The sequence below is a fragment of the Diadema antillarum genome, unplaced genomic scaffold (genome assembly GCF_040938485.1).
Source record: "Diadema antillarum isolate AM-2024a unplaced genomic scaffold, OU_Dant_1.0 seq00000996_RagTag, whole genome shotgun sequence".
Taxonomy (NCBI): Eukaryota; Metazoa; Echinodermata; class Echinoidea; order Diadematoida; family Diadematidae; genus Diadema; species Diadema antillarum.
The window spans coordinates 544,470-556,259 of NW_027271834.1; the positions used below are offsets into that span (position 1 = coordinate 544,470).

Consider the following 11,790-nt stretch of genomic DNA (forward strand, 5'->3'; position numbering starts at 1 on the left):
GCTCGGTAAGCGGCCGCGGGGCCCAGGCCCAGTACGGTGTCCGTGGAGCTGAACTTGCTACCACTACTACCACTAACGTTCCAGATTTGCGTCGAGAATTCCAATCCCTTTTTGGGATTGGAAGTGGTCGAGGACGAGGAGCTCCATCAACCAGCATGACTTGGGGCAGAGCTACTAGTACTAGTACTTCTGCCATTGGCATCCCCGGTCGAGGTGTACGCGGACGAGGTAGATCTTCTACACCATCTCGAAGTGGCCATGGTGGGAGAACATCTGGTAAGTTAGGCCCTTGCCCGTTCGCACTTATTGCTTGTTAGGCCTACAACATGTAGACATTCTATGCAAGGTTAGTAAAATAGTAACCTCGCACAGCAGACTAAACGTTAAAGTTAGACTATAAAGTTAGAGTCTAATGTTAGATTTTTCGGAAAGATTTACATTGTAACTTCCATATCATGTATTGACCGATTCGGGTTCGTTTAGGGCAGCAGATCCATTAGCTCATCTTGCGGTGTCCCAGCCGACCCTCCCCCCCCCCCAAACTTTTTTTGACTAGAAAGACCGTTATGCCTTCTGCTCAGCTCAACAGTTTAATTGGCTGTAAACATTTTTGCTCCTCCTACATCATGCTTAAGTACAATGTACACCCTGTAGCTTGAGCATGATCTACATGCAGTAAGAGAATGCATGCCTTTTGTCAATTGTGACCTTCTTGGCATCTACTCTCATAGGGCAAATGACAAAATATGAGAAAAAAAAAATCAAAGTCGCACAGCCAGCTAACCTTCATGGACAATGACAAATTGATTGAAACACACACACACACACACACACACACACACACAAAACATATAAAAATGTTCACAAAAGCTATCAGAGTATGATATAATGTTATCTAACCTGCACATATCTTTAGCTGAGAAATATGTAAATGCTAGAAATCGCCGAAAGCTTGAACTGAACAGTGTGCATGTATGAATGCACGCAGTCACCCCGCAGACAATTAGCATATTTAGGCAACTGTAGTATATAATATAGGAATGCAGTTTTTAACATGTCAATTTCATTATTTTACCAGTCTAACTGTCAAACACCTCCAAAATATCTCATTTCTGTGATTTCATTTAAAAAAAATAATGCTTGTTTTTACAAAAGGTACTATCAGGCATCATAAAAATGTGTGATGTACTTTGTATCACACTCTACACTGTTTGCCTGTTGACAAGCCAGCCTGCACGACGTAGTACAAATTCATATTGTTGACATCATACATTTCATATCTTTTTGTCAACCTTATTTATACATATATATCCATGTTCAGTGACAATGTCATGTCTCTGTTAGAGGATGCCATCTTTGACAGATGTTTACCTGAAATGATGCAACCCTATCAATGAGGGCAGTACTCTCTATTAGTTGTTTTTCCCCTGAGCCAGACTGATTTACTTGTGCATTTAATGATATCTTACTCCTGAGAAATATTGAAAGCAACCTCAAGGTTGAAAATTACACACAAATCCATGCACACAACATACATCTTAGCTATTGATAACACTCTGTACCACGTACTATAAATTTCTGTCGACCAAGCGTTGATTACATTCAATAGCACTTTAAGAACAGTTTGTACTGTGAAAAAAAAAAGAGGGTCACAAGCTCAGACTAATGAAGTGCCCCTTAATGTCATTAGTTTAAAATTCCAGTGAAATGTTATCTATAGATGCATCTTAGTGTTTCTTCTGGAACAGCCTCTTCCACCCCTTTTTCTTGAGTAATATTGCACCATGATTTAGGGCCAACACACTTAAAAGATATAAGGGATCTTTCGTTTAAAAATATTGCATGCATTTTACATTTTGTACCTCTCCAATTCATTAAGACAAAATTTAACGCTATATAAAAGTTTTTCTTTTTTCATTTTCATAAAACACTGGAAATTATTTTTCTTTTCCTATCAGTGTGGATATTCAAACCTTTCATCTCTTTTTAAAGTTCTTTGTTAGTTCCATCTTCTCTATGTACTGTATACAAGTTTAGGTATGATTATTGTTCATCATTATTAGCTTTATTACATACAGTTAAAAGTGTTGAGGTGGCATTTTGCCCATCTAAATTGGTTGTAAGATTACTTAGTCTATATTATACTTTTTTTGCTTCTGACAAACTAATGCACCTAATTATGTCATACAGAACATTATTGTATGATCAATATGATGATGTACAATTATAAATAAGTATACATATGAAACTCTTATCTTTTTTTAGGTGCATTCTTGATGGTATACCTTCCTCTTTGAGGCACAAACTTGCAACTTGGATTATAAATTATGCTGGTTTCTTTTTTTTATACCAGACCTATGTTTCAAGAATCCAACCAGACAGAAATAGGTGGTCGCCTTCTTGTAACACTCTCAACAAAGAGGTTACCTAGGTTGCCAAAAGCAACTTTCCTTTGTGAATGGTCCCTGATGAGATGGTCTGTAGTATGCAAAGCCGTCCAGCTGCTTGAGCTCAGAACTTGTCCTGCACTGCAACCTCAGGTACCTGAAATTTAAAAAAAAAATAAATTTATAAATAAATTGAACAAAATAAAAAATCTAACACCCCATCTACACATGAATTGGAGTACAGGATTGCTCCTGAAGCACTTTCAATTCAATGCCCATTTGGGGTAATACAATGTAATAAAGAGTCACTGACGGAAACAATACAGGACTTCAGGGGTGGTCATGAGATCACCCACATCCCGGTCCCCATCAGGCCGTGATCTCTGCACAATGCCCTCCTTCACTATCAATAAAAGACCAGACCTTTGCTATGGCGTATATGTCTGTGGGTCTAGATGCAACTGTGCACACTGGCACTGGTCCGACAGTCCGGGATCAGAAAAAACCCAAACACTGCAGGGCAGGCGGAACTGGGGGGCAAGGAGGGAGGGGGTGGGTGGGGGGGCCTCAGGTCCCCCCCCCCCCAACTATTTTTACCCCGGAACTGTGTAAGTGGCACTAGAAAGAAATAGATAGGCTTGGTGGAAGTTGAATGAGAAAGATGAGCTGAAGAACTTCCTATTTTTTTTTCCTTGTCAGCTGAAGAAACCAAGAAGTGAATTAATGAGAAAGATGAGCCAGAGAAGACTTTTGGAAATGTTCCACCGGCGGTGCACTGTCAGACCAGTAACTTTTTTCAGGAATAGACCAGTAAAAAATTGAACAAACTTGGTACCTAATGGTCCGACAGATGGGTGGGACCAGTAGAAAAAAAAAAATGGGTTCGTATGCAGCTGTGTACCAGTCGCACAAAAAAACGCTGTTAGCGGGAAGTTTGTTAGCGCTATCAAGTCACTAACACATCAGCCACTAACAGCATGGGCAAGATGACTGCACAGAAAGCGCTGTTAAAGTGCTGTTAGACACGTGCGCTGTTACGGTGCTGTCAGTTGCTTTGAGCCATAGAGTTAGGCAAAATGTATGTGATTTTTGCGTAATTATCTATTCACAGATTGATGCATCTTGTTGATGCAGCGGCAGTACTACGCAGTGCATTGTTGTATTTCTGAGTGGCGTGTTTTCATATCTTTACACAGACTGTTCGATATTATCCGTTCATTGCTGCCTTCTTTAGAGCATGGTCGGCGCCATGTTTTCAAAAGTGGGGTGGGGGGAGGGGCCCAATTCCGAGTTTTCATTAGCTAACAAAAAACAAAACAAAACAAAACAGAAAGGACCTCAGCGCAACATCGGGTGCCACTTCCTAATTTCTTAAGCTGACAAGCAAAAAAAAAAAGGGTCTTCAGCACATCTTTCTCATTCCACTTCTGAGTTCCTTCAGCTGACAAGCAAAAAAAAAAAAAAAAAAAAAGGTCTTCAGGATATTTTTTGTTTTTCTTCACAACTTTCACTGATGTGCCCTCTTGCTGCATTCACTCAATCCACATTTTTATGAAGATGTCTTGTCCTCTAAGTTGCATTGATTGTATTTAGGGTATGATACGGTAAAAGTGGCAAGAGTACCTACTCACTAACCGTAGTATTCTTTCCCGAGCAAGACCTACATAAAAAAGCACACCTTTGGAACATCGATATTTACTGCAAAAAGTCACTTTCAGTTTCTTTTTGAAAAGCATCGTATCTTGGTCTCCTTGTGTCATCATCAGCAAAATGTAAGTCGCCCACTACCCGCCACATTCTTAATTATGTAGAGGTTGATCTATTCTAAGTACATCTACATGGTATAAACAAGGCAAGTGCCAAATTGTGTCTCGCCCATTCGCGTACAAGAAATTAATATTTTTCTAACTCCCAGAAGTTCATTGACCTGCCTATGACCTTTGACCTTGTGGTAACCTTCAATTTCCCAAGGGACATCTACCATCTAACTTTGGTCACAATCAGACAGATACATCAAAAGTTACGAGCCATAAACGAAACGTGCCCTATAAACTTAACATTGGGCCCTAAAGTTCATTGACCTCTGCCTGTGACCTTTGACCTTGAGGTGCCTTTCATGTTTGGTAAAATGTGTAACTTTGTACAACCACTCTTCCCTCCAAGTTTGATTGAAATTGAAATCCTCAGTAGAAAGTTATTCAAGTTTTTGTAACGTTACGGACAGACGACGGACGGACGGACGGACGACGGACAGATGGACAATGGATGGACGGATGGATGACGGACGGACAGACGCTGCAGGCGATCCCTTAGTCTCCCCACACCTCCGGTAGGCTCGACAAAAAGGAGACAACTGAAGTTACAGCGCACGCACGAAATTATTCACTAACATTGTCACTATCGGTGCCCCTGGCACTGTTAGTGAGTTGTTTAAAAAACAGCACCACTGCTGTTAGCTTCTGTGAGGCCTCACGATGTTAGGCTAACAACGCTGTTAGTGAATTTGACTAACAGCACGCTTCTGTGCGGCCAAATTGTCGCTATCAGTGCTGCTAGTGCACTGTTAGCGCTAAGAACATTTCTGTGCAGCCGCCCCTGGTCTATGTGTGTATATTTTAGTGTGCATGAGTGCATCTGTCAAAAGATGAGAGCACCGCATGTCGGTATATATAATAACCTCATGGAACAAAAGTTTAAAGACTCGATCTAGTCCATGAGCTGGTGAAAACAAACTTATACCCCGTTTATAGTGCTAGCGGGTTTCAGAGCCTCCTCGAGGAGGTTCGAAAACCCACTCTGAAAAAGCAGCCTCTTGACTGTTTATACTGCTCGCCAAAAGCAGACCCGAGCAGGTCATAGCAGGCCCAACCTTCTCCTCCCCTCTGATTTATGGCGTGGGCTTTTGAGTGACAGTGTGCAAGTTGAAAGACTTTCTGCAGCGGGGATTGGTCGAGATGGCTAGGTTGTTTATGTAAGCAGGTGATGACCTTCAGCAATTACCTCCGGGTCGGCCAAAAAGCAGCTTCTCGAACCCCCTTTGCGTTTATACTGCAGTCGAACCCCCTCAAGCCTGCTGTAGCGGGTTCTGAAACCTCCCCCATAGGAGGTTTCAGGACCCAACCCGACCCGACCCGATCGGATCACCTTTTCTGAAATCTGTCTGTTTATACTGAGCTGAAAGCCTGCTCGAAGCTGCTACAGGGGGTTTCAGAACCCGCTTTTTCCTTAGTATAAACGGGGTATAAATCGTTTACAGAAAAATACAAACAAACACAGAAACAAACTTACACTGATGTCTTGCTCTCAGGTAACCGTTATCTTCTGCAGCACGTCGCTGATCTTTGCCTCAATCTTTAACGGCTCAAGTTTGTCCGCTCTCGTGTTCCCGATGTTGATGATGGCTATGGGCTTGTTGGACTGCCATGCGGTATGCACAAAACGATATCCAGAGTACACCTGGAGCAGTGTGAGAGAGAGAGAGGGAGAAAAAAAAAAGAAATTATAATTTCTTTATACAACAGAAACGATCTCTATAGCACTGATAGGAAGCTTGACTACAAAATCTAGCTGTAGAGAGGACAAATAACAAGAGCGAACAGCACTTGCATCCTTGCATTCGTAAACAAGGGTAGAATAGTGTATAGAGGTTTGGTCAAATTAGTGGGGATCATCTAAACAAAAAATCTTCCTTAGCACAGCTGGCCTATATAGGATAATTATTACTCCATGCAAGCCATATCATAGTGGCATCTGAACTTGCCATTTATCAGCAATGTTTTTACATTAAAGGGTACATGGTATATACTATAACTACATTATTCAGGTGTAGTTTGAAATCTATAAATTTTTCTTTTCTTTTCTTATGGTGGGGGGGGGGGGGATTTCCATAAGTCAAACACACAGCTAGGCGTGTACATAAGTTGTATCACTATATTAAATTCTACAGTGCATGATGTCAGACTCAGAAACAAACATCCTTCAAGATTCAGCTATTGCACTTCCTACACTGTAAAATTGTGCACAATAATCCAATTCTGACAGACTCTTTTGACTTTAGTACAATGCTAAACTTGTACCCTTCCTGTTAACGGGCAAGTCCAAGATAAGGTCCCCTCAGAAGGCAAAATTTCATCTTTGCTCAATATTGACATGTTTGGTATCATTTTGAAGCTTATGAGTTGAAGTTTTGATTTCCGTGGAGGAAAAAATGATATTATGTAAATTTATGCAAATTTCAAGGGCTTCATTTGCATAAATGTGAAACACAGCGTTACGTATGGGACATTTATAAAAATTCATATTAATTCAAAGGAAAGCAAATAATATTTGATTAATATGTGGACATAAGAAGTTCATCACATAGTTTAACTTGGTATGAAAATTTCGGGATTATGCAAATGATTATGCAAATTAGCTCGTGTCCTATCATGAGATGTCCCATACGTAACAAAATGAGGTCATTTTTTTAGGTTTTTTCTGAAATTGCTAAGGTTGTTTTAATGCCCTTTTGGAAAGTTCTAATTTATTGTTTAGAGAAATTAAATACCTGAGAAAAAAGAAAAAAAAGTGAAAGAAATATTTTTTATTAGGCATTGAAATAATGTTACGTATGGGACAAATGCGTTACGTATGGGACATCCTCATACATATTGTATGTGAATGCATGTAGCTAGCTGGGAAGGTCTCTCAGTACACAAATGGTCAATCATCCTGAAGAAAGCATCCCAACATTGTAGCTACTTTTTGAGTTATAGACACTTGAAACAATACATTAACTTGACTGAACAATTTTCAGAAAGGGGGAGGGGAAAATGGCAAAATACACAATGAAAAACCAGCATTAAAGGGATGGTATAGTTTTTTGTAGAAATGGGGATTCAGTTTTCAACATTTAAAGAAATGATTGGAAACCAATTATATGAATTACTTAAGAGCATAAAATCCGAAGACTAGAGGAATTCAAAGTTTATGTGATGGAGATCCAATTTGAAATGGTTGTGAAATATATAGAAAAAAAATAAAAAGTAAAATGATTTTTTTTTAAACTGCAAGTGATACACAAATTGTTCTTATTCAGTTTTCAGTATTAGCCACAACAAAATTCATGGGTATACATACTGAGTTGTGACTCGAATCAATGACCTGACTGCTAGACAGACATCATTGTATATCTACTCGATCACTGGGGTTCCACGAAGCAGGTATTGCTTATTTATTAAACTTAATATTTCTTGTGTCAAGTTGTTTTTTATTGAAACTAAATGGCAAACTGCCCTTCATCAATGGAAGTAAACACTTTAAACTATTCAATTTTTCAGTAGTAACTATCCTGATAAAAATAGGGCATACATACTCAGGTTGGTCATAAAGAATATAGAATATGATTGAATGTGATTATGATGGTAAATATCTAGGGAATATTGTTCCCTTGTCAATCTGGATCAGTATTTGAGTAATTTCAACTGATTCCACCTCAATAATTATGCAAAAATCTGTTTAAATGGGTATTTTGCAAAATTATTTTGCAAAATACCCATAAACATGGTTCTCCACACACTAAACGAATGGGGGACAAAGGGCATGCATACCCAGGTTGGTCATAAAAATATAAAAATATGATTGAATATGATTATGATGGTGAATATTTGGGGAATATTGTTTCCTTGACAATCTGGATCAGTATTTGAGTAGTTTCAAGTGATTTTACTTCAATAATTATGCAAAATACCCATAAACATGGTTCTTCACACACTAAATGAATGGGGGACAAACTGTCCCATACGTAACTGTCCCATACGTAACACGTCATGTCTGTCTTTAATTAGAACCTGTAATTAGAGCTTTTTGCCTAATGACATGAAACTTACCTGTGATAATCTTGAGTGTTGTGACTTTCATCACAGTGAGTTACAAGTTGTAGAATGATATACTTTCAGAGAGTTTTGAGGTTGAAAAAAATGTTCAAAAACACAAAAATTTTCTGGTCCCATACGTAACGGCACATATTTTCTCTTCTAGAATATAATTGTCAAGGTCATTTTTCTCAATTTTTTACATGATTATACTTCTTCTAGATATCAATCACCATGATGAAGTTCAATATGATCAAAGGCCATTAACACTATTTTTCAGGTCATAAAAGTCTCTGAATGTCCCATACGTAACGTGCGTGTTATCTTGGACTTGCCCTAACCCATTCCTTCCTCAATTCTCCGAGTGCCTAAAATGCCCCCAAACGAGATTCTTTAATGCCCGTTGACAGAGAGGCAGATAGGCTGGTAATCCACCTGTGTGAAAGCAGTCAAACGGTACATTGTATCCCTCTTTCCACGGTCAACTACTACATGTGCCAGTGAACAATGGAAATACATACACTGTATCGATCGGGCGTAAGTTATGAATAGAGCATGCGCTGGTGGGCTCAAGAATCTTTTGTTCTACATAAAACCAGGCACCCGACTGGGGTGACTGGGGTCAGCAAACGCAAAAATCTAAATGAAGACTTGATACAACAATGTAGCTGTGTACATGTTCGAACGTACGAGTTTACAGCAGAACGAGCGAAAACTAATCCAGGAAAAAGGTACATAATACTGTGAAATACACATTTTTCAAACCTGAGAACAATTGCTGATAGAATTTAAACTCTAATCTTTTTATCAAACCCATTTTTCTGGGCATTTCAACCCAATTTTAACTGGGTTATTTGAGACCAAATTTTCATGGGGAGGGGGGGGGGGGGGGTCATTCTCCAGCAAACTGTATGACCTTTTACCAAGTAGACATATTATCAAATATTACTTGTGCAGGGATTTATTGTAGCTAGTTGCAAAAAAAAAAAAAAAGATCAGTTCAAGACAACATAATCAAGCCACTGCACTGGCAAGTTATGCCATCTTGTTGTTTTTTTGGCAAATACAGTAAAGTTTACACATATAAAACATGATGGGGAGAACTAAAATTACAGACTTTGTACCTCAAGTGAGGAGCCAATTACGAGAACAGCATCACTTTCATCTACTTTCTGGAAGACAAACTCTTTGATTTCTGGGTCAACGTTATCGCCAAAGAAGACGAGATGTGGCTTTAGAAGTCCCCCGCAGCTTGTGCATGCAGGGACTCTGAATTTTGCTACAAGTTCGTCGGGCAGCAGCACATCTCCGTCCGGCGCAATGTCGTGTTTTTGGTCCCCGTGAAAGGCAGGGTTCATGGCGTTCATCCTCTCTTGTAGCTCGTCCCTGCTGGTTAGGGTCTTGCAGTTCATGCAGACGATACGGTGGGTGCATCCGTGCAGTTCCGTCAGCTTACGGCTCCCTGCCTTCGTGTGCAAGGCGTCCACATTTTGCGTCACCAGCCAATGTAACTTGCCCTTTTCCTCCCAAGATGCAAGTGTCATGTGAGACTGGTTGGGCCTGAACGATCTAAACTGAGGCCAGCCCACAAAATTTCTGGCCCAGTACCGCTGCCGCCTTGCTGCACTGTGAATGAAATCGTGATACTGAATAGGTCTGCTACCACTTCGCGCATACAGTCCCACACCATCAGATCTGTAATCTGGTATGCCTGATTCAGTGGAAATTCCTGCACCTGTTATTACCAGTAACTTCTGGGCATGATGGATGAACTTTTGAAGTTGCTCAAGTGAGTCACATTGAACTGGTTGACTTTTTGGCACAAACTGTAAATGTGAACATGGTGACTGTGAAATCAGCCTCTTAAGCAGAGTTTGATTACAACGAAGGCCACATTTTACACTTCTGCCGTCCATACTAGTACTGGTAGTTAGAATAGTCCTCACTCTTTTGGGAACACAGCCAACAAGATGCAGCATTGTGGCCGATAAGCACTGAGATCTGGGGCTCCAATATAATGACCGCATGATATCTACCTGATCCCGTTGTGACACTCAACTCACCAGCGCAACTTGTCTTTGTCTTTTGCTGGTGTCTATTAAACTAGTTGTAGCCGCTGCTTGTAGTGGGTGTGGACAAGCTCAATTCAAGAGTTAGTTAGAGGCATAGCCACAGTCACAGAGCGGCCGAATACAGTGCAGGCCTACGAACCGGCTACGTTAATAAACTTCAGAGTTTTAGGACAAACAGGGCGGGTCTGTCGGATGAAGATCCCGCTCTCGTTCACTTGCAAGAAATAAAGGTAACGTTACCCGGAACTCGTTAGACGATTCTCATTCTTGACCATGAAGATATCTGACACAGAAACAGGACGAGTTTGCCATTAATTGAGTAGTTTTAGCGACAGCCGCGTGGTTTAGGTGACTCTTCAGCTTGTCCGTCGATCCGCCGCCCGCTGCATGCACCCCGCGAAAAGACGAAAATGCTGATCGAAGCATTGGTCGAGTCCCGGGATCCCGCTTGCAACGCAACGACGTTGCCCGTTCGCAGATCGCGTGTGTACCACACACACGAAATTCGTATGACAGGTTGGCAAATAAACAAACACGAGGGTGGTGAGAGGGGGGGGGGGGGGGCTGCGGGGAGGGGGGAGGGGAGATGGAGCTACTGGAGCAGGAGGGACATGGATATCTATGGAGTGCGAATTGTGTAAAAAATGAAAAGCAAACTAGAATACAAAATAGGCCTGTGTAAAAGTAGTGATGACACTGAAGAAAACATACCGACGTAGAATACTTTGCTATACACTTAGGCCTATGGCTATACTGAGAAGTAGCATTCATGGCGGCATTCGTGCCCATCAATAATACATGTACCGTGATTTTATTTTTACATCACACTAAAACGTTATGCGACTGATCAACGCTGTCATCATGTGCTGAGCTTACCCTATGAAGCCCAAGGACGGGGGGGGGGGGGGGGGGGGGTGGCACATTAAAGGACAAGTTCACCTTCATAGACATGTGGGTTGAGTGAATGCAGCAATATTAGTAGAACACATCAGTGAGAGTTTGAGCAAAATCGGACAATCCGTTAAAAAGTTATTAATTTTTGAAGTTTCTGCTCAGTCACAGCTGGATGAAAAGACTACTAGCTTGTGATGTCACATGAGTACAACGATATAAAGAAAGAATAAAGAAAGTTCAACATATTTCCATTTTTCTCGCATAACAAAAGAACACTCGACTTCTCTCTTTCAGAAGGCAGGGGGAATAATATTACCCTTAACATACGTCAGTAGCAAGTCGAAAAAATGTGCACTTTATTCAAAAAGTAAAGTTTTGTGAAATTCTCTTTTTATTTTCCTTATGTAGTTGTACGCATGTGACATCATACACTGTAGTAGTCTTCTCTTCCAGCAGTGACTGCGCAGATACTTAAAATATTCGTAACTTTTGAACGGATTGTCCAATTTTCCTCAAACTTTCACTGATGTGTTCTACTAATATTGTTTCATTCTCTCAATCCTTAGGTATATGAAGGTGAACTTG

General features: G+C 40.5%; 1 protein-coding gene across 1 annotated transcript; it reads right to left on the bottom strand.

Moving 5' to 3' along the window:
• Positions 1-2,345: 2,345 nt before the first annotated feature.
• On the bottom strand, positions 2,346-9,910 carry LOC139742333 (NAD-dependent protein lipoamidase sirtuin-4, mitochondrial-like). Its single transcript, XM_071652910.1, has 3 exons — positions 9,364-9,910; positions 5,676-5,843; positions 2,346-2,544 (listed from the first exon to the last, which is right to left on the bottom strand). The coding sequence occupies exons 1-2, from the start codon at positions 9,781-9,783 to the stop codon at positions 5,691-5,693; spliced, it is 573 nt and encodes a 190-aa protein (XP_071509011.1). The 5' UTR covers positions 9,784-9,910; the 3' UTR covers positions 2,346-2,544; positions 5,676-5,690.
• Between the last annotated feature and the right edge of the window lie 1,880 nt (positions 9,911-11,790).